Genomic DNA, 27845 nt, shown 5'->3' on the forward strand with positions numbered 1-27845 from the left:
TGGTAAGACTGAACCTCCCTGAGGAGGAGGATATCAAAGAGCAGTTCATGTCAGAGACAGTCTCTGTTCCCATTACTAGGGAACCCACTTGGACACTGAACTGCCATGGGATACTTCTGTGCAGGGGTTCTAGGTTATCTCCATGCACGGTCCTTGGTTGGAGTATTAGTCTCAGAAAACAAAACAAAACAAACTTGTGCCCCCATTTTTTTCCTTCTGTTGCTCTCCTTGTAGAGCTCCTGTCCTCTCCAGGTCTTACTATCTCCCACTTCTTTCATAACATTCCATGCACTCTGCCCAAAGTTTGAATATAAGTCTCAGCATCTGCTTTGATACCCTATTGGGTAGAGTCTTTCAAAGGCCCTCTGTGGTAGGCTCCTGTCCTTTTCCCTGTTTTCTCCCTCTTCTGATGTCCATCATATTTGTCTTACTGAATGAGGACTGAGCATCTTACTCAGAGTCCTCCTTCTGCTTAGCTTCTTTAGGTGTACAGATTTTAGTATGTTTCTCCTATATTATATGTCTAATAGCCACTTATGAATGAGTGTATACCCTGTGTGCCTTTCTGCTTTTGTGATACCTCACTCTGAATGATCTTTTCTAGATCCTACCATTTGCTTACAAATTTCATGATTTCCTTGTTTTCAATTGCTGAGTAGTATTCCATAGTGTAAATGTACCACTTTTTCTGTATCCATTCCTCACATGAGGGGCCTCTAGGTTGTTTCCAGCTTCTGCCTATTACAGAAATAAAGCTGCTACAAACAAGGTTGATCAAATGTTCTTGTTTTATACTTGAGCATCTTTTGGATATATGCCTAGGCATAATTGATTTTCAAGCAGGAATAATTTAGTAATCACATGGAAAAGTGATTCATATTATCTGAAGAACAAATTAAAGACTGAAGGAGAAAGGTGGCCAGGAAAACAGGTGGGCTAACTACAGATATTCGCTTATGCTACTCGTCTCCAAACCCAGGCCTTTGTCTTTCTTCCAGCTCTGCAACAGACCAGCTGCTAGAGCCATTATTGCTTTCTTTGCTCTATCTCCAGTGCATCACAAAAATATGCCCCTCCACTCTTTTCCTCCGAGTCATCCTTTTATTCTAATTCCCAAATACAGCAGGCATTAAGTAGGAGCCTGCTGGTCAATCCAGCCAGGGAAGCAGGTAGTCTAACTTCAGATCTTCATTTCTGCCTCCTCCTCTCCAAAGCCAGTTCCCCTCTCTTACCCCATCTCTACAGCTGATCTCCAGCTGGTCATTCAGTGCCTCCAATCTTTATCCCCACTCAGCCTCTCATCTCACTCCAGGAGGCACTCACACATCAGACAAGCTTGGCAAACAAGCAAGCAAGCCAGTGAAGTAGGTAGGCAAGCTTCAGCTCTCCCTCTCCTGTTAGCTTCTCTTCCATATCCAACCCTCCAGGCTCATCCCCAGCTCTGTGGCAGCCAACCTGCTGTGGCCTTTCCTCACTCTCTGCTCCTTTACCAGGGTTCTAAGCTGATCTCAGAGGAGGGAGCAATCTTATTGCCTCCTTCCTGTGAGCATTCTCAGCATACCTACAACCCATCTCCAGTCCTGTGATCCGCTCCTAAGACCTAGAAACACTTTTTACCTGGAATCACCAGTGGCAACACATATCAGGATCCCAGAAGATATTCATACAAAGCAACACACAGCCACCAAGCTCTCCTACAAACCAGAGAAAACAGCAAAATCCAAGAAACCAAGCACCCATCCAACAAAGACAAGGCCAGATATCAGCAGCTAGAATTACAGCCTTAAACTCAGGTGCTGGACATCAGCATAACATCATAATCAGTAACATCCAGGACAATATGCCTCCACTGGAGCCCAGCTATACTGCCACAGGAGGCCTGGATATTCCAGTATACTTAAATACAAGAAAAAGATCTTTAAACAGCCCTCTATGATAGAGGTCCATAAAGAGGAAATAAATTGCTTAAGGAAATGTGTGACAATAAAAACAATGGAAGGGAATGAATAAACAGTTCAAGACTGCAGAGTGAGGCTTGTCCTATATTGATGCGTAAGTTTTTTCTTTACCTTATTATATTTTGTTTTATTTCATTGTTATGCTTATAAGCTTGTTTGTTTCTTCCTGAGAGACAAAAAAGGAGTGGATGCAGGTGGAAGGGAAGGTAGGGAGGATCTGGGAAGAGCAGAAGGAAAGAAATTGTAATCATAATACATGATGTGAGAAAAAAAATCTAATTTAAATAAAAGAAGAAAACCTGTAAGTTTAAAAGTGTGGGAGCTGGAGATGTGGACAGGTGGGTAAAGTGTTTGCCATGCAAGTGTGAGAGTGTGGATTCAGATCTCCAGCATCTGCATAAAGCTGGATGTGATGCTCTGTGACTGGATGCTGGATGTGATGCTTATTACTGAGGTGGTGAGACAGGGCAGACCCTGAAAGCCACTCACTAGCGAGCTAAATCACCAAGCACCAGGTTCAGCTCAAAGATAATTTTTAAGACTAAGTTAAATAAGGAATAGAGTGATTGAACAAGGCAATATTAACTTTTCTAAGTACCCAGAGCCTCCAACCTTCACATCTTCCTTTGTTCTGCCCTCTATTTCTCTCTCTTGCATATTTATGCCCATTTGTGCTTCCCTAAGCCATTGCCCTATTTCTAAAATACAGTTATAACAATCAAAGAGTTTGAAAGAGCATGATGATAACTGATGCAGCAAGAGATGAACCTTTAAGAACGGCTCAAGCCATCTATACAACTTACACATAGACTGTGACCATCATTAGATGAGTTCCCAATAAAAGAACAAACATAATACCTGCCTCTTTCCTTTCCACTCATTTGTTTGCTCTAAATATCTTCTACCCTGTGATGGCAAAGGACCCTTAACTAGAAGCTTAGTACATGCTGGCTCCATGTTCTTAGGCTTCTCATGCCCTACAAACATGAGCCAAATAATTTTATTGTCTTAATAAATTTCATTATCTTAAGTATTCTGTCATAGTACCAGGAAATGAAACAAAATGACACCTCTACCCAAACCTTCTAAGAAGGTTGCTACAAAAATCGAGCAACATTTAGAACACACGAGAAAGCATTCTGCTGTGTATCATTAAAAGGCTTAGATTTTATATTAACATTAGAATTACACATGCAACTGAAAAAGTGTGGCAGGGTTGGAGTGCCTGCATTGAGGTCATAAGAAAACATTACAAGGATCTGTTTAGGTGGAGCCAAGTTGAAATGCTGACCTAAGAAGCAGCAGATGCCAAAACTCATGGGAAGCCTGCTGAAAAAAAAAAAAAAAAAACACAAAAACTAAATGATAGAGTACATTGCAAAGAGTAAGCATAAGCCTAACTGTAGGCCTTAACCCAAGGCCAAACACTCACAGCAATTCAAAATAGGACAGGAATACACGGAGCCAATAGAACTGAGGTGATATCACCAATATTTCCAGGTTGTGAAATATAAATTCAGAGCTGCTCTTCAAACAGTTCTAAAACAGGTTTAATTCTAAACACTTGGAAAATTCTCATACAGTTTATCCTACATTATTATTCAACAGAAGTTATCTGTACGTCAATACACATAGAAAAATCAGAGAATTTACAGTGTATTTTTACTTACATACACAGGTACTTATTGGGACTCATTTTCTCAACACCTGGTTTGATTAAGTACGTTTGGACTGAAAAGTGTTTCTTTAACTAGGAATCTTCTTGTTATTTTGAATCTATTGCCAGAGATGACTCTTACCTCCCTTCTTCTCTATGCACAGTATACCACAGCGATGTATAGCATACATTTATAGACTCGCTGAGGTCTCTGAGATAGGTAGGGTATCTGTAGATCATCTAATTGGGCTGACCATCATGAGTTTGCATGACTGGTAATATTTGTTGCGCTAATGTGCAGCTCGGTGATCAGTCACAAACGTAGCATATTTCTATCCACAACAGAATCAAATGCCTCTTACCTCCTCGTTTGTTGATCTTGGCATAGCCAGGTGAATAGCTGCTGGCCAGGGAGGAAGAGCTGCTGAAGGACACGTGCGGGAGCCCAGACACGAGAGGCTCATCACATTTTTCTAGAGAAAGAAGAGACGGATTCACTAAAGCTCTTTGGAAAACGACTAGTTGACCAGTTTGTGCTTATTAAAATAACTACCGAGGGGATGGAGACATGGTCCAGTGGTTAAGACCATTCCTGCCACAGACACAGGTTCAGCGTCTAACATTTACATAGGGTGAATGCCAATCACCTCTACAAGTACAGGACATCTGATGCTCTTTTCTGGCCACCATGGGAACTGGCAGGCACATCCATATATATTTACATGCACACACACTCCCATGCACACACATAAATAAAAAATAACTAAAATAATTATTAAATATAATATAGACCTTAAAATCCACCAAATAAAAGGCTCCATGAATGGTCACAATTTACATATCTCAGTTGTACCAATTCTGATAAACCACAGAAGCAATTTAATTCATACTGATTTTAGATGTAATAGCCTGCAGCAACAACCTTGCTCCAAGAGGGCTGCAACTCAAATTCAGTCAAGAATCACAGGTAAAATCCAGTCATTTTTACTAGCTTTTGGACCTTACATTGTCTATAAATTTTCAGCTATTTATGAAGCACAGAGCCAGAAGGGGCTGGGGGTGGGGGGGATGAAAAGGAAAGAAGCTTCTTTCTACTCTTTTCTTTTACAATGTCATCAACATTTCTTAACATCATCTCTTCTTAGTTCCTGTTTCTTGAATCTGTCATGTATATGTCTTAGTCTCTTAATTTATAAATTTTCTTAGTATCCAGGCCTCATCTCTGTTGCTCCTTAGCCTACCGTCCCTCAGGAAGAGTGCATCCACAGCTATACTTCCATCTGGGCTGTCCTAACTCCTGGTCTCTCACCCCCACAGCAGCAGATCTAATTCAAGCAGTCAGACGAGGAAGCTATCATAAACACTGCTCAGCCTTCCTCTCCCTGCCTCCACTAGACAAAATAGATCCTCGGGAACATGTCACCATGAGGCTGGGGCTACTAAGAAATTATTTATTTTAATTTTATTATCAAAATTATTACAACTAAATAAAAACCACACACTAAAATTAATCAGACGCAACATCTCTGAGTGAATGAACTTCTGTAGAATTAGAATAGGTGTTTGAAACACAAACCACGGAGCTTTACATTAAATTTTACACTTTCAATATTGAATACATTTTATTTTATTTTATTAACCACTATCAAAACAACGAAAAACTTATGATAAATTGAACTAGGAAAAAATAGCCTTGTATCCCTTTTCATAACCCCATACCCATTCAGGTTTTCCTCAACTTCTCACTCAGTTACAGAACAAAAGAACAAAACAAAACAAAACAAACCCACATTCTCTCTCTCATATGTAGAATCTAATAAAAATATATATGTATATATATGTAAACGAATGTATATCTGAGTCCAGTATAACATAAAGAAAGAGCAAGAAAAGCTTTATATAAATTTTGGCAATTACTATCAACTTTTTTACTTTAAAACCCAGGCCACAGAGGAAGACGATGCAGCCAGTCCTGATGAGACCTGATAGACTAGGATCAGATGGAAGGGGAGGAGGACCTCCCCTATCAGTGGACTAGGGGAGGGACATGGGTGGAAAAGAAGGAGGGAGGTTGAGGTTTGTAGGGGAAGAGGAGAGAGCTACAGGTGGGATACAAAGTGAATAGACTATAATTAAAAAAATAATAAAAAAATCAGAAAACATTTAAACCAAATTTCCTGTATTCAAAATTCTAATATTTTTAACATATTGAAGAATGTCATTATACACATGTGACATTTTATCAGAGGTATTGACATATTGTACAGCAACACTTTTTTTTTTTTTCATTTTAACCTCAGGTACATATACCTGAATAGTGACATAGTAAATAATCATTTATTGCTGTAGTCTCAGACTCAACTTCACCAAGGTAAACGTTCAAGGTAACATCAGTATGTGCCCTGGCATCTACTCCCAATCACTTTGAATGTGGTTTGGAGTCCTTTGTTGTCTACAGTGGATCTCTTGTCTTCTTCTCAATAACTGTCTAGATACCTCTTCTCCCAGTGGCACTCCAATCCTGCTTTATTGCCCCACTCAGCGCTCAGCACCTACCTGCTTTCATTCATTGCATTGCTTAGCTGACTTTCCCTCCCAAAAAGCTGTTTTCCTATGGGAATAAAGTCTTTGATGGTTTATCTAATAGTTACTCTTGTGATTGAGAGTTAAACTACAAGATGCTGGGAAACTTATTTTCAAAAAGATGGTCTTTAACTCCTAACAAATGCTCACATTGCCTAGGGTTTTGTTTAATAAGATGGGGAATTGAACAACACATTTCTGCAAGGTTTTCATGTCTCCTGTTTATAAACAGAAAGAAAAGGCTTTAACAATAGAGGAGATGAAGTAGTTTTGTTGGGATTTCACTGAAGTAGTGTTAAATCCCTGCAGGCAATGAGGAATGAATCATCATGTAGTACTTCACCATTCAAGTGTTTAAAAATTAGAAGTTTAAATGAGCAAACCCATCCTTATAACATATTTTCTTATTTTTTCTCTAGGTTCCTCTGGGAACTCTGACAAGTGTGTATGATTAGATTCCCCTGAATATTCAATGCAAAAGATTGAAAAGATGAACGTGAAATATGTGTTAAAAGAAACCAATTCACAAATCTATACTAAGTAAATGGATTTTATGTTTATTGGTAAAATGCACTATTACATTTAGTCGTGAGAGGGCAGAGAGGCATCTTTCTAGTTTTTAATTCATTGAGTCTAATTTTAAATCGGTTTTGAATAGTTCCTTCATGTAGGCAAGAAGAGCTGATTTTGATGTTCTTGTGTTGAAAATGTGCCAATACCTCTGTCATGTCAGTGCACGCCTTTATGCTGGCATCAGGCAGAGCAACAGAAGAGGAAGGGGCAATATTTTTCTCTTAAAGAATCAGGACTCTTAGTCTGTCAGTTCACATCAAAAGTGGCTGTATTGTCCTCTACTGTGTGGCATGCAAGCAGAGAGAGGAGGGAGGGTGGGATTGGGATGGGAGGAGGGAGGGGCTTATGGGGGGATGCAGAATGAATAAAGTGTAATTGATGAAAAATTTAAGAAAAAAGGGAAAAAAATAATTTAAGTACCTTAAATGACTTTCAAAATTGGAGGAAAACATGGAGTTAGTCAATTGGCATGGAGCACGTATCGCCCCTGGGGGCAATGGTCTCCTGAACCTACTCAGACCTCGGACACCACCACTGCTAGTTCTAGAACTGACGCAGGATGTTCCAACGAGGGATTAAGGCTTCTCATAATATTTCCTATAAGCCCACACCTGTTTGTCTATATCCCCCATTTTTATTCATTATTAGCCAGATAGAGCCAAGTAATTGTGGTAATGATCCTTGCTTTTTTGCCCAATGCTGGAATGCTAGTAAAGTTAGGTATGCCCTGGTTACTCGCATGCCTCACTGGGTGCCTGTGCCCATTGATGCCCCTCACGCTATGACTCTCTTCAGACAGAAAAGGGATCTTGGAACTACAGCCACCATTGTTACTACCATCTCATTGGCGGCTGTTGGAGCTACCACCAGGGCATTAGCCATGAGTCATACTGGGCAGACTGCTCAGACCCTGAATAATCATTTAGCCAATGTAGCTCATGCCTTAGTTGTACATAAAGGAATTAATGCTCAACTAAAAGGAAGCTTGATGGTGTTCAATCAGAGGATTGACCTCTTGCAGGAGCAAATTGATACCCTATGGCAAATCGCTCAACCTGGCTGTCAATGAAAGTATGCTGGACTTTGTGTCACTAGCATACAACATGAGAATTTTTCCTGTGCTGCAAATCTGTCTAAACAATTGTCGAGCTATATTTTAGGTAATTGGACTGGAGAATTCGATACTACGATGGAGCAGCTGAGAGTGGCCATTGTCACAGTAAATTCTACCGGAGTGGACGCAGGACTAGCCACAGGATTATCAACATGGACTGCTGCAGCCATGAATCATCTGAAGGAATGGGCGGGCATGGGAGTGTTAGCAGGCCTTCTGGTGTTGGTCTCCTTGGTTTGCCTGTGGTATATATGCAAGATTAGAGTCTCACAACAGTGTGATGCAGCCATGATCATTCAGGCCTTTACAGCCATTGAAGCAGGACATTCTCCCCAAGCATGGTTGGATACCATAAAAAGCTAAAATGATACGCTCAGGATGCGAGGCTAAGCACTGCACTCAGGGTCAGCCGCTTTGGACCCAGAGAAGAGCATGTCTGATTGCATGCGGGTTGATGCCCCAGGTCCCGCCTCTGAGAAAAAGGTATTGGACGGGTCTGATGCTCTTTGGGTGGATGACACCTAAATGAACATCTGTACAAAGTCCCAATTTATTTCTATTATCAGAGATCAGACCTCTACTCTTGCCTGATGCGTCTAAAACAAAAAGGGGGAACTGTAGAGAGCTGCGGAATGCTATGCCTTAAAGATGGAGCTGGTTTCCGCCTTCCACCTTCCCGATGGTGAGTGCTCTCTGTCACGAACAACTCCACATTTGGCTAAGGCCGAGGATCTGGCTTGCTTCCATGTAGGTGGACCTATCTGCATTGCCCCCGTGGCACGCCTGGGTTGGCTACCCAGAGGCTATTTAAGCTGTGGGCTGGCTTTCCCCGGGGTCCGAGGATTGTTCAATGTTCCTGAATAAACTGCATTGAAAAACAAAACAAAAAAAAAAAAAAAAAAAAAAAAAAAAAAAGAATCAGGACTCCTTGGCAAGACTCAGACCAATAACGACATGATGAGTTCAGAGTTTGAGTTGGTGATTAAATACTGAGTCTAAGCCTTCATATACCTGACAACAATAAGTGACATGTTTTCTAAAACAAAGTATTTAATAACTCAATGTATAGTTTCATTGACAAAAATACAAAGGCATCAATAGCAAATCCTTAAGGATTTCTTAGCTAATGTAACTAAACCTTAGATACAGATTTGATATAGTATATTTTTAAAGTGTAAAAACTGATTTTTGTAACTATTTCAATAGCAAATAAGTATTGTTAATTTGGAAATAAATTAAAATACATTTAAAATTAAATTAAGTTTAAAAACTACCTAATTCTTCTTTTAATTATGAAAATTGTATAAAGAAAAATAAGAGTTTACATATAAACTATGTTTTGTGAACGGTGAATGTAAAATGATCACAATTTAAGCCCTCGAAGTTTCACATTTTTCTTTCTTTTCTCTCTGTTTGCTTGTGTTTGTTTCTGTTTTTGTTTTTTGAGACAGACTTTCTCTGTGTAGCCTTGGCTGTCCTGTACTCACTTTGGAGAACAGGCTGGCCTTAAACTCTCAGAGATCCACGTGCTTCTGCCTCTGCCTCCCAGAGTGCTGGGATTTCAGGCCACCACACCTGTCCTCACATTTTTCTTAATTCAAACTCAATATACAAGTGTAGCATTAAATAGAATTATTACATTTACTGTGTTTTCTCCTAGAATACACTAATCACGAATATTTTTGATGTCTTACTTTCTACTTTATGCAGCTGTAAACATTTCAAGCAATAAAAACTATTCATCTCTTTTTTTTTCTAGGAATGCGGAGTAGATGAGCCTATGTAAAACTAGTAAACAGGGAACAAAATAATATTAAAATATAATTCAGTGTTGAAGAGAACATAATGAAGCACTAGAAAGTTGAGATAAGCACTGTTTCAGACTTGGCCTTCTTAGGAGTGGGGGCCACGAGTATATCAATTTACCTCTTTCCTCTAATATCCAACACAATAATGTGGGAATTTAGCTAAGTTTCTATGAAGCTCAGAAAATGTTGAGAATTTGCAGTGTAGAACTCTTACCCGCAGAGCAAATCAAACCTGAGTTTTAATTTTTAGGAAGTGTTACACAGCTTTACTTAGTTTTCCATGTCTGTGGCTGGTTCCTCATAGCCGGAGAGTATCTGTACATCCCGAAAGCTGAAACCTTAGTGTCTGACTAGTTTCATACTTACTCCAGATACTCGCAAGAAGAATGATTAACATGTATGTATAGAATGAATAAGGTCTGAAAACTGGCAAACTGTAGACAGGTGGAAAGAATAGAAAGATTCTAGAAAAAGGAAAGAGCTTAAGAATCATCAGAGGTCACAGTGGGTACGAAATACCTTGTTAATTGCTATAGTTCCACTCCAAGCCTGTGTATGCTGCCATACTTGCCTGTGATGATGACCTGTGTGTTTTTATTCTTATTGAAACACTGATTAAGACACATGGCACCTTCTAAATGCTTGGTTTGCCTATTAGGCTGCAGCATGTATTTAGATATAGTAGTTATAAAACACTAAGATAACGGGCAATGTCCTGAAGAAGGTGAGCATCTTAGCTCAGGAACAAATAAAGGCAGAGTGAGATCTGAGGTAATCTAGTATTGCCGTGTCCTGTGTGAGTATACACTCTAGTCCTACAGTCATGCAGCCACTGCAAGAATTTCAACTAGAGGGTGATTTCCTTCCAGAAAACCTTGGATTAAAACTAGAGGAGCAGATGGGCCTTGCATTTTATTTTCATATACTTTCAGTCAGTCAGGAAGGCAGACTGGGCTATGAGAAAGAAGCAGTAACTCAAGCTGCGACAGAGAAAAGAGCTAACAGATAGATGGGGAAAAGCTGTTTCCCTTTACCTAAGAGAGCATGGCTGAACATGCTCTCTGCTATCAAGAGTTACAGAAAGAAGTCATCCAAATCCAGCCACACTGGAACGCCTTTAAGAACAAGGTACTGGACACTAGAACTGAACAAGGCTAGAAGACAGTGAGCACTCACTTGCACCTAAGGAAGAAAGACACCTGGAGAGGTATGTTCTCATTGGAAAGGATCTCCCTGCATTCTCCATCTGTTCAGTTTCTAAGTTCTGACAGTGAAACTACTATAGCCTCCTCCACAGTTAGGATCCATTGGAAAATTTTTGGCTGGGTCTCTTGATAGTCGAATTCTAAGTCCCATCATCAGGCTCCTGCCTTGCCCTATAAGATAAAAACTGTCCGGAGTTCCACAATGAATCATGTGCTGACTCTGCTTCCTGGCTTTCTTTCTTTCTTTTTTAAAATTTATGCATTTATTCACTTTACCTCTTGATCACAGGGCCCCTCCTGTCCTCCAAGTCCCCCTCCCACTTGTCCCCTTATTCTCCCCTCTCCTCCCTCGATAAGGAGGAGGTCCTCCATGTCAGCCTACCTACCCTGGCACATTAAGTTGCTGCAGGACAAGGCAAACCTCTCCCACTGAGGCCAGACAAGGCATCCCAGTTATCCAAAGACAGGCATCAGAGTCAGAGAGGACCCTGATCCAGTTGCTGGGGGACCCATAGCAAGACCAAGTTGTGCATCTCCTAAATATGTGCATGTAGAATTGTGGTTCTATTGGGAGTCAGTTGTCTTGAATGCTAATTTCAGGCTCAGCGATCTTTCCCAGGGTGTCAGCATTACATTTTGCTCTATTTCTGATTCTTTCTGTGCTGTCTTCTCACTCTCTAACCCGAGGATTCACCTTTATATGCACTTGCTTCCTGTACCCACACTGCTATTATGGTGGTTTTCGACACATTAGTACAAAAATGGGGGAAAATACCAGGGACAAATGAAGTATAATTTCTCATTGACTCTAATAGGTATTTTCAGGATTTGGATAAAAAGGAAACTGAAGCCATGGCCTAGGTGTTCTCTTAGTAATCACTAAGATTAATGCAGCCTTTCAAAGATATTTTTATAAATTATTAGTAACATTAAACTGGCTAAGAGTAGAATTCGGCGGGGTCTATTGTATATTTTAGAGATTTTTATCCACATGAATATAGACCTTTGTTTTGATATGTTTCTGTTTTAGAAAGAAGAAAGGAAGAAAGTGAGGAAGATAATCCTGAGTGAGGTATCCCAGAAGCAAAAAGACACATGTGGTATGTACTCACTTATAAGTGAATATTTGGCATATAATATAAGATAAACATACTAAAATCTGTTCACCTAAAGAAGCTAAGCGAGAAGGAGAACCCTGGGTAAGGTGATCAGTCCCCATTCATAAAGGCAAACAGGATGGACATCAGAAGAAGAAGAAAACAGGGAACAGGATAGGAGCCTACCACAGAGGGCCTCTGAAAGACTCTACCCAGCAGTGTATCAAAGCCGATGCTGAGACTCATAGCCAAACTTTGGGCAGAGTACATGGAATCTTATGAAAGAAAGGGGAGACAAAAAGACCTGGAGAGGACAAGAGTTCCATAAGGAGAGCAACATATATAAAAAAAAATCTGGGCCCAGGTTCCTGAGACTGATACTCCAACCAAGGACCATGCACAGAGATAACCTAGAACCCCTGCACAGATGTATTCCATAGCAGCTCAGTGTCCAAGTGTGTTCCCTAGTAATGGGAACAGGTACTCTCTCTGACATGAACTCAGTGGCTGGCTCTTTGATCACTTCCCCCTAATGGAGGATCAACCTTACCAGGCCACAGAGGAAGACAATGAAGCCAGTCCTGATGAGACCTGATAGGCTAGGGTCAGAGGAGGGAAGGAAGACTTCCCCTATCAGTGGAATGGGGGAGGGGCATGGGAGGAGAAGAGGGAGGGAGAATTGGGAGGGGAGAGGGGAAGGACTACAGCTGGGATACAAAGTGAATAAACTGTAATTAATAAAAGTTTTTAATAAAAAGAAGAGAGCGAGGAAGGTAAGAAGAAGGAAGAGAGAAAGAAAGTGAAGGAGGGAGGGAGATTTCTTTGTAGCTATGACATACCTGCTATTTTTATTCCATAAATTTGAACAGCTGGTTGCACACATTTCACTGAGGCACATTCAGCAGCTCGGTATTTTGTCTTATTTTCTTGACATGCATTATTTGACTAGGCATTGTTTATTCACCTCAAAACCTTGCTAACTTTAGCACTGTATTAAAATACAAAACACACTTAGCTCACTCATTCTCTGTCCTTGTGAAACCCTCATTCCCCCAAGAACTTTTTTGTAGTGTATAATCATACCCAGAGGCTAAGTCTTGTTAAAGTTTAATCTACAGTTTATATTTTCTTCTCGTTAACTGTTGCAATTTCCTAAAAACTCGTAGGTTTTACAACAAAGAAAATGTTTTATTTCAATGCATCTTTTACTTATATTTAATTAAATGTGTGTGTGTGGGGGGGGGGGTTGTGTAGGCATGTGACTGTAGGTGTCTATCCACACCAGAAGAGGGCACCTATCCTCTGTAGCTGGAGTTACAGGCAGTTGTGAGCTGCCCAGCATAGGTCCTGAACAAGAGCAGTACTTTCTTTTAAACCATAGCTCTAGCCCCTTACTTCAGTACTTCTATGATTAACCTTAAATATTGAGGTAATTAGATATACTGGTGCTTTTTGTTTCTTTGGTTGTTTAGCATAGTGAGTTAAGTATTTTCTTAAACTAGTAATGATAGTTTGAATAAGAATGGTTCCCATAAGCTCATATATTTGAATGTGAATCGGTGGCCATTAGAGAGAGGTGCAACTTGAGAGGCCTTAGGAGCCATGACCTTCCTGGAAGAAGTGTGTCACTGGGGTGAGCTGTGGATTTCAAAAGCCCAAGCTAGTCCCAGTGTTCCTCTCTCCCTGTTGCCTATGGATCCGGATGTAGAACTCTCAGCTAGAACTCTAGCACTTTGTCTGCCTATGTGCTGCTTCCTGCCATGATGATAATGGACTAAAACTCTGAAACTGTAAGCAAGCCCAAATTAAAGGCTTTCTTTTATAAGAGTTACAGTGGCCAGGGCTGTAGGGACTGCTTAGTGGTTATGAGCACTTGCTGCTCTTCCAAAGTTTCTGAGTTCAGTTACCAGCAACCACATTGTGTCTCACACCATCTGTAATAGGATCTGATTCCCTTTTCTAGTGTGCATGAAGCAGAGTACTCATATGCATAAATTAAATAAATCTTTAAAAAGAGTTACAGTAGTTATGTTGTCTCTTTACAGCAATAGAACACTGACTAAGACAACTAGTCGTACTTTGAAGACAACATTAGTTAACATTTTACCATTATTAACATCACAGTGGAAAGAGGATGGCTCTCAGGGTTTCCTTTCTGAGTACATAAACTGAGGAACTTATTTGAGCCCATGATATACTTTGTCTCCTTTACTTTTCCACTTTGTAAAAGGGCCTTTTCTAGTTTTTTTTTTTTTTTTAATCAGTGCTGTGATTTTTTTTTTTTTTAATCCCAGGAATTGAAAAAACAAATGGTTAAAAAATAGGATAGGGTTATTAGAAAATGTTTGTCCTTCGGGGAAAGACACAATGAACTGTATTAGATCTGCTCCTGCCCGTGTTCTATTACCACCCTGACCCCCTTCCCCCCTTTTAGAGATTTTACATCTTCTTCAAAGGTATTTGCTCCAGCATCTCCAGTTTGGCCTACATTTTGTCTCTATAAATAAGTTCAATTTTTTCTTCTTCTATAAAACTTCACAGGATGCTGATAAATATTGTCATTACCACAACAGTAATTTTCATGGCTCATCTTTATGCACAGGTACCACTTTTAATAAAACACTTATTTTAACATGTGTGTTTGATAATATCTGAAATATGCATGTGCTATATAGAATTTATATGTGTCTCTTCATTATCACAAAAATTAATTTACATTCTGGACCTTACATACATTTTTTACTGAGTGATTTGTCACATGAATTTCCATGAAAATATTGTTGCATTTTAATGCATTTCATAGTACATTGAAAACTTTTATTATTTACATTAATTTTATATGCAATAGTTACCTTCAATGTACAGAAAATACAGGTGCCAAATCATTATTAACATGTAAAACTTGACTGAGAATTAATTTTCAATAAAATATATGCAATAATAAAATTTGGGGCATGGAGCCATGACTCAGCAGTTATAAGCACTTGTGACTCATGCAGAAGATCTGGGTTTGGTTTCCATATCACACATGGTGCATCACAATCCCTTGTAAGCCCTCTTCTAGGAGATTTGATATCCTCTTCTATCTACCATGAACCCCTTCATGCATGTGGTGTACATAAGCTGTCACAGGCACGCACACTCTGCTGGCTAATTTTATGTCAACGTAACACAATCTGGAGTCATCAGAGAGGTGGGAACATCACTTAAGGAAATGTTTCCATAAGACTGGGTTATAGGCAAGCCTCTATGGAATTTTCTTAATTTCATGCCAGCAATAATGACCTTAGCTAATACATATACATGAAATAATAATAATAACAAACAATAGGCGTGGTTTTGCACAGTACAGCAGAAAACTACTCAGAAAGACAATTACAATAGAGTTCAATTGCGTTTTTGTCATGTGCTTATTTAGTAGAACTGTAATTAGAAACTGAGGGCATACCCTTGCATGCGATGACAGTCCCTAAGTTAAACTACAATCGACTCCCTTCTCTCTCTTTTATGTTCACTGAATTTTCCTGTTTCATACCAGTCAGGCAGAGCTGACTCCACATAGCTATTAATTTGGTTTTAATACATATTAATTTTTCTTTGAGAATTTTGTTTATGCATAGAGTGAATTTTGATAATATTCACTCCGGCTACTCCCTTCAACTTCTTAGACACCCACACTTGCTTCTTAACTTCAAACAATTTCTTAAACCCATAGACTCGAATTCAAGTTTACTGTATGCACATAGATAGGGGCTATCCCCTGGGGCAAGGGCAACATACCTAGGACCACATCTGTGAAGAAAACAGACTCTCCCTTCCCCAGCGAGCAGCACCTGCCACTAGCATCTCTGCTAGTGTTGGGACTACTCAAGATCTTTCCTTATCCCCAGTGGGAATGTGACTGCTGGGTCTTATGTTAGTATCATGCAAAAAAATATTGTTGCTTTGAGTTCTTGTGTGCAACAGAAAACACTATTTCACAGCACTCTTGCTCAACTTCTGCTTCCTACAATATTTCTGTCCTCGGTTCTGCAATGATCAATGGGGAGAATGTGCCAAAGATGTTACATTTAGAGCCAAGCACTGCACAGTTACTTATTTTTGTTCAGTTTCCATTCAGGACAGTAAAGATCAATGTGATGCTATATGCATTATAGCATTAAAAAAAAAAAAAAACCTGAATGAGGCAGACTTCTCCATTTCAAACCCATCACTGCTGATCTGAACAATGTATGAATGGTAGAAATCATTAATACTAAATCTGTAGATGAAAAAAAAAAGAATACCAATTATTTATGGAAAACTACTATGAAAAGAAATATTAACTAATATTTTGAATGGATTTTTAGATGAATTAGGATTGTGAGTGAGATAGTTATTATTACTATTTCTAAGATAAAGCACACTGATACATGATATTTAAGTCACAACAATGAGTTAGTTATACTGGTTATAAATTCTATTCTTTTAAATTCATTTCAAGGATATGCCATTTCTTGACTCACTTCAATTAAAACTCATACCTGTTGTTCAGGGTTTGGGAGCTACGCTGACATCCTAATAATGCTGAAACTAGCAGATAAGTTCTCCCCACACCCAATTTTTATCTGACTTAAGGTAATATCCTTTATAATAACATCACTTCAATTTCAATGTCTTCTATGCCTTATAAGGCTCACCGCTTTCAACTAAAAAGGTTCTAACAGTTTTAAGTAGGTGTTCTCAAAGAGATCCATAAATAATCAGCCATTCAACAGCTGTGTGGCTCAGTAAAGTACATGGGTATCATCCTATTTGTCCATTCAATACATATTTATTGGGTACTTACTTCCTGCTTCGATCTTTATCTCTTTATAATGTATTCTCTTCACAGTTGCCAAATGGACCTTTTATAAATGGAGATCGGATTAAGGCATTACTGGACAACCTCCTGCTAGCCTCCCTCCTCAATGAATATAAAGTCCAGTCTCCACTAGGCCCCTGCAATAACTCTAGGAATGTTTTATTTCCCTCCTCTTCTAAGAGGCTAAACCATAATTTTTTCTCTTTTCATAACACCCTTGGTCTTTTTATCGATTCTTCCCAGCTAGAACCTCTTCATTGGATCTACAACAGCGGCTTCTTTTCTGATTCCAGGTCAAATACCACCTCTTTTGTGACCTGCGATAGTCATCAACTCCACCTGCATTTTCAAGATTTCTAGGCTGTGTTTGCTATAAAATCATACTGACTCTTGTTGTTCGTGGTATCATTGAAATCCGAAATGTTCTTACTTGTTTTCAAACTCATATTTTGCTTTCTTGTTGCGGCTGTAACTGTCACTGATTTAGTCTCCAATATTGCCAGTCTCGGAGCTGGATAGGAAACATGAGCTCTATGTGTAAAGAGTCAATCCATCAATGAAAACAAATCCATCTGAAAGTGAGAAATCTATTCACTATCTTGTTTTAGATATTGAGATATATTCACCTTTTCAATTTTCTTGTAAATGACAGGTCACTTTATTTGTCCCACTTAAAAATATGTATCACTAGGCAGTGTTGGTTCTCATCTTTAAGCTACGCACAGAACTCACGCTCTCTTTTCCCATATTGAAGACCATTATTCTGAACTTTGCCAATTTAAAACTTTGAACACATTCTGTACAACTGATTATGACAACAGAAAGATTCAATATTTTAACTTTAAATCTAGATTGGTTTATAATAATTTTATCTTACTCCTTGATGATCATGTAGTTATGTAGTTATGCTAATAAGAAATGCAAATTTAGGGCAGCAGAAGAGCCAGGGACACTTGCAAAACTAGATGCTGCTGTAAATCAAATAGGAAATTGTCCAGTCGGCATGTACCAAGGGCAAATAACTTGGAGACATAGTTCAAATTCTGCTGGACGTTTAGCAGCTGCAGTGTGCTTCTGACAGATGGCACAACAGATGCATCAGTTTCAAATTACCCACGAAACTGTGATCTACACTCGAGGAGAAGTACGTCTGTGAGACTTTTAAAAGTAAGCTAAGCTTTTATCGCCATTAAATCGAGTTTCTAATTTTATATAACTAAATTTTATCATAAAGATCTTGTTTCTTCCATTTTGTAAATCTGGAATTTATCTCTGAGATTTTAATTTGGATCATATCATTATAAAAAGAAATTACACAAAAGAATGAAATCCCCCACTCAAGCCAGACCCAATCTGTATTTGATGGTGCAATGTTTATTTTAACTCACAGGGAAGCAGAGATACTTCACTATTTTACACACACACACTCTCTCTCTCTTTCTCTCTCTCTCTCTCTCTTTCTGTGTGTATGTGTGTGTGCCTGTGTGTCTCTGGGTGTGTGCATATGTGCATGTGTGTGTGTGTGTGTGTGTATGTATGGTATCTATGTGTTTGTGAATCTGTGCCTCTGTTTACACCTGTGTGTATGGCTGTGCATATGTGGATGGATGTGAGAGGAAAACCTTGAATGTTGGTCTTTTCTTTTACCTTGTTTGAGGAGTTTTGAGGTGAGGTCTCTTGTTTTCTGTGGCATGTAAAAGTACAGGTAGCTTTTAGATGACAGGGGATAATGTGGTTTCTTCCATCTAGCTGTAGGAATGCTGACACTGCACACCTGTACTGCTTTCCAGTACAGGTCCAGCTGTCCAGCTTTGTATAGGTCTGGAGATTGGAACTCTGGTCACTGTACTTTTAGGATAAAGGCTTTACCCACTAAGATGCTTCTCTGATCTCTAGCTAGCAGTTTAAAAAAATGATAGACACTATCAAGATCAACTGCAATACAGGAGAACTGTTCTTGAGTACTCTTTGGATGTCAATTTGTTTACATAGACAATTATTAATGACTGTTTGATCAAAAAGAGTATTTTAAAGAATAAACTATGTTCTGGTGTATTTCTGCACCTTTCACGTTCCTGTCTCTAAATAACTAAACTAATCTAGATCAATATCTTCCACTGTTTCTGACTTAGGTCATTGCAGTGAGGTCAGATTCCCAGTGGGTACAAAATGAGAAGTGGTGAACTATATAGTCGAGAAGAGTGAAGCTGCAGAAAAATGTTTAATTAACTGGCAGCTATGGCAGCTAAGTTTAAAACTTAGCCTAAGATTAGTTCTACAAAAATTATGCTATGAGCTTAAAAACCTGACTAAAAATATGCACACCAGAATGATACTTGTGTGATCTTCTATTAGTTAAACCATTTCTAATCTCTAATTTCCTCTACTGCTACAGTTTTCAAATATTCTTCAAGTCATACAATTTGAAAAATAAGTCATGGTAAGGATAACTTAGCAAAAGTGATAGATGCAAGGATGTTGTCAACTTCCCTTCTGATTGCTGACTGCCTAAAGTGGATAACAGTGAACATTCATTTATAATGAATATTAAAAATATACAGTACTTCAGATAATGTTACTGTTTTCCCAGAAAATAAAGCAGAGTGTAAGGAAAAGGTTTGAAGTGGGTTGTTATTGCCATTCAATTAGTGACTCAAGAAGACCTCGTGGATAAGGAATCTTTTTAGCAGAAACTTCATGAGGAAGGGAGAAGCCTGAGATAAAGAGCACAGGCGAGAAAAGAGGTCGGAGAGGAAGGCAGGAAGGAGAGGCCTGCCAGGGGCAGACAGTGTGAAGGGCTCTGTACAGTTGTAAGGAAGGGCGTTGATTCAATGCAAAGAAAATGCAGTCCATGACAATAGAAAGTGGGATGGGTTCCAGTAATTACAGAGAAAAGGATGTTTAATATATCATAAAGGAAGTGAACCTTTAATTCAAGGAGTACCACTTTTCTTTCTAGAAATCATTTTAATTTCCCTGTGAACATTGTCTTTTTAAGTCTACATTTCCACTTGTATTGTTCCCAGTGTTTAAGGAAAGGAAAATTAATGGGAATAACATCATGTTTACAAGTGTAGAATTACGTTCAACGACTCTCAGCTCTTTACTACCTTAGTCCAGCACATACTCATTGAACAGTTTTAGATTTTCAGTTACATGTATCTTTTTGAGAACAGGAAAATTGTCCCTGGTATCTGAAGTGATCATTCCTCCCAGGTGTGTCCCATGGTACAGTGGCCCACGGAGTGGACCATCAGGGAAGAGACTGTACTTCCAGAAAACAAAACCTGTCCTAAAGGAAGTGCAGAGTTTACCCTTGCCTATGGAATAGAGGGGTCAGCTGAGCTCTGCCTGAAGACAGTGACTGTGGGGACAGTGCAGTACTTTCATATGTTAAATGACTGCATAAAAATGGCAGGAAAAAAAAAAAAGCATTCCAGAAAGTTTAAGCAAAGTCCACGAAGTAAATATGGTGATGTGTGATATCCTCATGGAGTCCAAGAAAATGTCAGATTGTAGAAACAAAAACCACTGCCAAATTCCAACAGCCACAACAAACCTGCCCTCACTGTTTAAACCTTCTTTCCTTCGAGGTAAATGGACAAAAAAGTCTTCCTCAAGGTGTCATCCCTCTCTGTCAATTTACTGTCCCTCCTCTAGTTACAGAGAAATGAGTCCCATTAGGCGATCAGGGCAGTTAGTAATTCTGTACGTAGTGCATTTACTCATTTGGTGTCTGATTCTGCCATGAGCTGGCAGCTCTGTTAGAACAGACAGCAGAGCTGGACTCTGTATGACAAGTGGTACCCACAATGAACAACGAGTTGGATGGTATTGGTCTGATAGTAGCTTTTGAAGTGTTAGGCTGAGGCTCGGCTGTGTAAGCGTATTTATCCAGTTGTTATTATCCATGTGCCCCCAATGCATTCTGTCAATAAATGGTGTTTATTTGTTTGCTTATTTATTGCAGTCTGTTCACTTTGTATCCTGGCTGTAGCCCTCTCCATTTTCCCCCAGTCCCACCCTCCCTCGCTCTTCTCCCCACCGTACCCCTCCCCTAGTCCACGAATAGGGGAGGTCCTCCTCCCCTTCTATCTGGTCCTAGCCTATCAAGTCTCATCAGCCTATCAATAAAATGTTTATTGAACACCTATTATGTTTCATTCAAACCTTTCTAGACAAATAAATATTATGTAACCAACATGGATTAATTTTTACAGGCCTTGAGAAGTCACTGGATTATGTTTCTTTATTGAGCACTGATCTATGTATATTTGATTTTTAATTTTCTTCAAGGGTGTGGCCTTACTATGCAGCCTAGGCTTACCTCTAACCCTTGATGATCATGCTTTAGTTCTCTGAGTGCCAGGATTACAGGAAAGGCTACTGTTTACTATGTATATCTATATTTTAAAGATAGTCATTTTTGTCAGCCACATGAAAAAGTCAGGACTGGAGGTGTTCTTTTAGAGACAAGAAGCCCTTAGATTGCCAGGCAAATTAGAAGTGGCAGGCACCAAAGATTTTGCTTCAAAGAGGCTGTAGGAGAAAGGTTTCAGTCATGTTGAAAGTGCCTGAAATTGTTTCTTTCTTTTTTTTTCCCCACATGTGAGACATAACATAAAAAGAAGAGGCAAAGCTTCTTGTGATTTCTTCTATTGGTGAAAGAAAAGGCTGTAGAGTAGTTTATTGAGTAAGAATAAAACATGGTATTGACTCTATTTGCTTTAATTATTGGTTATAAGATAATATTTTACTAATTTAAAAATAATACTATAGCTTCAGAGTTAACTGATTTCATGTTTGTGACTAAAATTGTTAGTCATAGGCTCTGTAACATATTTGTCAAAATAACAGCTTGCTTAACTAGGAAATAGTAACTAGGCTTGTTGGACCTAAAACTTTAAGGTGCTCGCTGGTCTGTTTTCAGACTGAACTAGTGAGGGTTAATTTATCCATCATTACTGTATGATTTTGCTCAACTTTATATTTTTCACTGTGACACTTCACTCCTGAACACTGTCCTCTGAAAGGCTGATCATTCTGTTTACTCAGTCAGAATTCGGGATTGTTCTGAGATTCAGAACAATCTCACATGGAGAGAATTGGGAAAAGAAGGCAGCTGTGTGGCCTGCCATCTGTTCTCCATTCTTTGTTGGACCTTTCTCTCACTATTATTTTTAAATTACCTCTGATCTTCCCCTTCCAGATGCCCTGTCTTTGAAACCACACATATGTGTCTGTGTGCATGCACATACTCACACACAGGCACACACATACACATACCCAATATTTTTCACAGTCTGTTCTTGTGAAGCACAGATCCTGTATTTGACCACTGATAAAATGCCCTAAAAATACTATATTACTTTTTAGGAGAATATTATAATTAAACAGAGCTGCTGTCTTTGCTACATGACTATTGGATGGTGTTTGAATCCCCACCCCCTGCGCTCCTAAAATGGATTCTATGGAAAGTCAAAAACACAGTGTGCTCCTTGAGAAGAGAAACAATGTCATCTCTAGCACACTTATGGAAGTTATCTCTCTACAGAAAAGAAAACGTGTCAACGTGTCGAGCTATTTTTGGCACCATTTCTGGTCCTGGGGAAACTGCATTGTGCCTGTGGGGGTGAAGGCTTGATATGAGAATGGGACAAAATAAAAAATTCTGGTCCTCGAGGCAAAAGTAGGCCAGAGGCAAGTTTAGAATGATAAACTGAGAAAAAAAAAAGAGCAGAAAGGAAGCTAGCTGTAGATGAACCATGAGGAGGCAGGAGCTTGGAGACTCAAGCCTTAGGCAGGATGCCATATCCATACCCTCCATCTGCTATGCTCCCTCAGCCTTTATCCTCCCAGCCCCCATTGTCTCACTGTCATCCTCTCAGTTCCCACACTCACAGGATCCATATGCTAAGATCCCATCCCATCAGTCTCCATCCCTCCATCCCTTACTGTCTCAGCTCCTACCTGCTCAGCTCCATCCTCAGTCCCCTCATCCCTTATCCCTTCCAAGATCATCATTTCATCTCCATCCTTCATGTCTCTAGTGCTGTACACATCCACATAGTGTCCAGAAGAAAAGGTCTGTGGCTCGGAATGTTAACATAGTGAAAAGGAGGACCTATGCCTCCCGTGGACATGAAGAAGTAGAAACATAAGCAAGAAACCACACAGAAATGAGGTTAATCAGTGACTGTACAAAAGAAACTTTGATTAATTAGCCAGGGAAATATGGAGAAGTAGTAAGAAAGAGAGGTTGAAAGTAAATAGCCTGCTGAGCCTGGAAAGCTAAGTGGAGAATTCTCCATCTCATCTGGAAAGCAAATGGGAACAATTACCAATTTATGTACAAGGAAATTACAGAATAAATGTGAAAGCAAAGTTATAACATATAGGCAGTCTGGAATTTGAAGATCCCATAGAGTGATTTCCAGAGAATAAATTCCAGATGGGATGAAACCATGCATTTTGAGAAAACAGCATATTCATGTAAGGAAAGGAAATGGAGATAGCTAATCCTCTGGGTTCTGTATGACCAAAGTTTATGCAGCAGCTAAGGAATGGCAGAGCATCTCTCAATAAGAAATAGAGACATAGCAATGGAAAAAAATGAGACTCACCTATTCATGACCATGACATTGGAGTGTAGGGTGTAGCCTTGGGAAATAATTTTGCTGCTTGTCCAGTACTGACATGATTACTTAAGCTTCAGAGTCTGAGTTTGGAAATGGTAAATTCTAATTTATTCTCATTCCTCAACTCTCTTGAGCAAGTCACATACTAACATCAAAAATCTGCCTCTCTGTCTGTGGAGCAAGTCTTATAAACACCAAGTCCTTATGCTTGACAATCCTGTGTTCTATAGTAGAATACATTGTTCATTAGAAAGCCAAAATAAAGTAAGCACATCCTTACTACTTCAAATAATGACTATCTGTTCATCTCTTCTATAAATTGATTAATGTTATTCATTTATTTAGTGTTGTGAGTATGGTGGGGAGGGATATTGAACCCATAGTCTTGTGCACACTAGGCAAGTGTTTTGCCATGAGCTACACACTAACCATTAACCTTGCTTTTAAAAAGCCACAGAATATTTCTTAGCACAAGAATGGATTTATAGGAAAGTGCTGACAGAAAACACTTATATTGCTTTCCAGGCTAGACTTGCTTACTGCGATTTGATGAACCATCAAAGTAATAGATAATGACACCACATTTCTTTGTCAATAAAACCTGGGACATGCTGCTATCTCTACTGACTTGAACGTATCTAGATTTCCAAGAAATTGTCAGCCATTTACTTCTGTCTTTATAACACAAGCGGCTCATTGTATGGCTATATCATTGCAATTGTTCTTTTTCATGAGAAACAGATATTCAAAGAGACCTGAATTACTGACTGAAAATGTTCATATGAATGGAGTTTTCATCACTTATCCTTGAAAGAAATTTTGCTTTATGGTTACTTTATTCTATCACATAGTAAACAGCTGAGTACGTGAGTGATGTGATATCTTATAGGTAGCCAGAAGAGAGTGTCCTGTGCCATGGGCCTTCCTTTTATGATGCATTTCTAAAGAATTTATGTGTATGTGTTTGTATATGTATTAATATATGCACGTCACTTAATGCCAAAGCACCCCATTGCAGCTTTGCTAAAAGAGCCTATGTCTACGGATGGAATTAGGGGTCTGGAAGACTAGTGTGGCAATAGAAATATCTATGTGGATGGGATTTTATTTTGTTATTTCCTTATGCTGTAGCTACATGTATTTATTGGGTATAACCCACATTGTAAATAGTTACAATGCATAGTGTTCAAGTAAAATAGTATATATGAAGATTGCTTGGATTTAAGAGTTTAAAAGGGAACAGAAATATGAAGAGACACTTAGCATATAGTATTAAGTACTTTAATGATGATATAAATTTTCCAAGAAGGTGCTTTGAGTATCTATGGGTAGGACATCAACATTTCTATTGAAAATATCTTTACCAAACATCTAATAAGCTAATGGAAAGTTGAAAATGCCTTTTAAAGTACAAAGTCATATACTAATATCAGTTACCTTCACTAATGTGTAAAATAAATAAAACTAAATATTTGATATCAACATTTTATCACAAACTCATTCCAAAATGGGACACATTATTACCTCTATAAAAACAGACAATTTTGTCAATAATTTAAAATATTATCATCTCCTGTTTTTCTTTATAAGCTCATGGAATATATAAAAACATTCCTTTCAGGTGTACGTATTTTCATTTTAATATAAAACCCACCTCCATTTTATAACTTTCGTGATATTTAAGTGAATAAGAATGCATATCAACCAGGCAAGCCTGGGGAGTACATTGACTTCTGTCTGCCTTCAAATGATGCTGACGATTAGTTTTCAATATGCTACGTACATCTATTGTTCATTGTGCCAAACGAAATTTCAGAAGGCAGCAGTGTGTATCTCTGAAGAAAGGGGATAGCAGCACCAGAGACCCCAGAGGACAGGAGTTTGTTCTGTTGCAACTTCAGGAGCGGCTGTGCCAGCCTCTATAAATAGCACCATGTATGCTTCAATAAATCAGTTTACAGACACATTATTTTTTCTGCTACACTTTCAGACTCTGTAAGCGAACCTAAAAATGATTTGAATTATTACTTTAGTATTCATCAGTTAACATTCCTTTTTTTTTTTTTTTTGCTGTTCAGATCCTGAGAATATTCGCATTGATACATTTTCCTAAATTCTACTTACTGTTTAGTGTTATCTGAAACATTATACAAAAATGCACTTGACAGGTTACCCTGGAGGTGACAAGGCAGTTTGCAAAAGAAAGCCTGAACATCATTTATTCATGGCAGAGAAATGTTCCTTCTTATTTGGCTTTTCTAATATCTTCCAAATGCCAGTGTGCACCAATAACAATTTATTTTTAGTGGCACAATTGGTGATGTGGAAAATATTTTTCCTGGATTTAAAAGAGCACATATATTCACACATAAACTTTTGAGTCCATTCCTGCTCAGAATATAATTTCTTATTATATTGGCTGTAACCATTTTCCTCTGTGCCCAATTCATCTCCCAGTTTTTATGGCCAGAGAAGTATCCCCAAACACCTATGTTAACTCTCTATATGTTAGATGATTAAACAGTTCTGTCTGTTCTGTCTCAGCATCAGAACTCATGGGTTTGCTAGTTACAGTCACAACCTCACGAAAATACCACCCTACAAATATCTTGGTGCCAGTTCCAGTGTAGGGAGGGACACCACCCCAGTGTGCTCCAAAACACAGGCTTCGTTCCTCTCTGTCATTGGTTATATAACCCAAATATAATGGAGGATACAATGGTGTTTGAGAAACCAGAGGCTGATATTCTCTGGAATTAAAGCAATATTAATGGGAGCATCAGCATTTTCTTCTATTAAGAATGATTTTTACTTTGAGATGATTGGAAAAATTTTAAAGGGTTCAAATTGAGAATAATTTCAAGAATGTGGTATGTGCTTTCTTGAAAATGGCACTTCGTAGAAGCACATCAACTAGAAAGTTTTTTTTTTTTTCATCTAAAACTGCAGGGGAAGAAAAAAAAATAGCCTCTATTCTAAGTCCTGCCTACACCTGCTACATAGTTTTTTTATCCAAGAATTTTGAAAGAACTGCAGAGGTACCATTTGACTCTACAGCACAGCAATAGAGCGCCCACACAGAGAGGTCATGGCCAAGGTCAGTGCTACTACTGTGGCCAGCTAGAGTCTATGAAAAGGAGAGTAACAATAAGCATTATTTCATTTTCTAGCTCATTCGATAAAAGCTTTGACACAGTGTATGCAAGTTAACAGGCTGTCGCCTGACACTGTTCTATTTCCATGGGTACCAAAAAAATCCCAATGAGGGATGAATAAAAAAATGTTAACTTGACATAACTTTCATTGGGGAAGAATGCTACATCTCACATTGCTTTTCATTATATATGGCAGATCTATTAAGACACCTGTCTGTCATAGGGTTCATCAACTTTTTCTAACAAAGTTGATAGTAATGTTAAAATACTTCTTAGAAGAACAGCATGCCAATGAGCTCCTGTATTCAAGGAATGATTTTTCTTTTTCCACATAAGCTTTCACAGTAGTTAGACTGCAGCAAACAAAAGGGAACAATGAGCTAAGGGACATCAAACTTTGTGAAGAAGGAAGTTTGTATCATCATAGTAAAGGACATAGTCTTCTTAAACCACCAGCTTGCTTGAGTTAGACACAAGTATAAATAACATATTTGTGTCCACAAAGAAGTCAAGAACATATGTAAAAAAAGACTGTATTTAATTTACCTTTGTATCTAGGAATACATTTCAAGCTGATTTTGAATTTATGGGTAATTTTCACACTGTATCATACTGCTGTCCAACAAAAAACTTTAGAAAACTAAAACTGAACCACACATAAAACTGATGATGGAAAACAAAACAAAACATGCAAATAAAAACAAAAATAAATGTCAAACCAAGAAAACTGGTTAATACTTAGATTGAAAAATGAGAAGTGCTCATAGCAAATGTTGATGAAAAATGTGAGCATCAAAGCATTATTTTATGTCCTTTACAAATAAATTAATGTATAATTATATATTCTACAAGAAATATATAAAATTTTTTATCAACATCCACAAGATAAAATTCAGCATATCACTGTCCTTGCTAAATTGCATGGAGTTGATGTTAGAATGTTGAAAGCCACTTCTGAGTGCCCACAGGTATGGGACAGCCTAATGGATCATGGTGGACTCCCCAGCATCTGAAAATGATGACTCTCCCCCAGAATTCTGCTGATAATTTAACAGGAAGGGGTATTAAATGCAGTGACAGATAAACAACCAAATAAATCTCTATCTCTGCCACCTGTCTACAGCCAACAATTGGGAGATTAAGTACAAAATTTAAGGAGATATTGAGGACAGTTTAAAGATTGTGGCATATTGTGACCTTGGCAAGACCAAATG

At 38.6% G+C, this 27845-nt stretch overlaps 1 protein-coding gene across 1 annotated transcript in view; it reads right to left on the minus strand.

Moving 5' to 3' along the window:
- Cntnap2 (contactin associated protein 2) overlaps nt 1-27845 on the minus strand; it is a 2202731-nt gene that overhangs the window by 1568392 nt on the left and 606494 nt on the right. Inside the window, exon 2 of the mRNA XM_060380093.1 lies at nt 3978-4088. Within this exon, the coding sequence (XP_060236076.1) occupies nt 3978-4088 (111 nt within the window). The remainder of the gene's footprint in view (nt 1-3977; nt 4089-27845) is intronic.

Source organism: Meriones unguiculatus, chromosome 3, assembly GCF_030254825.1.
Source record: "Meriones unguiculatus strain TT.TT164.6M chromosome 3, Bangor_MerUng_6.1, whole genome shotgun sequence".
In the NCBI taxonomy this organism is placed as follows: Eukaryota; Metazoa; Chordata; class Mammalia; order Rodentia; family Muridae; genus Meriones; species Meriones unguiculatus.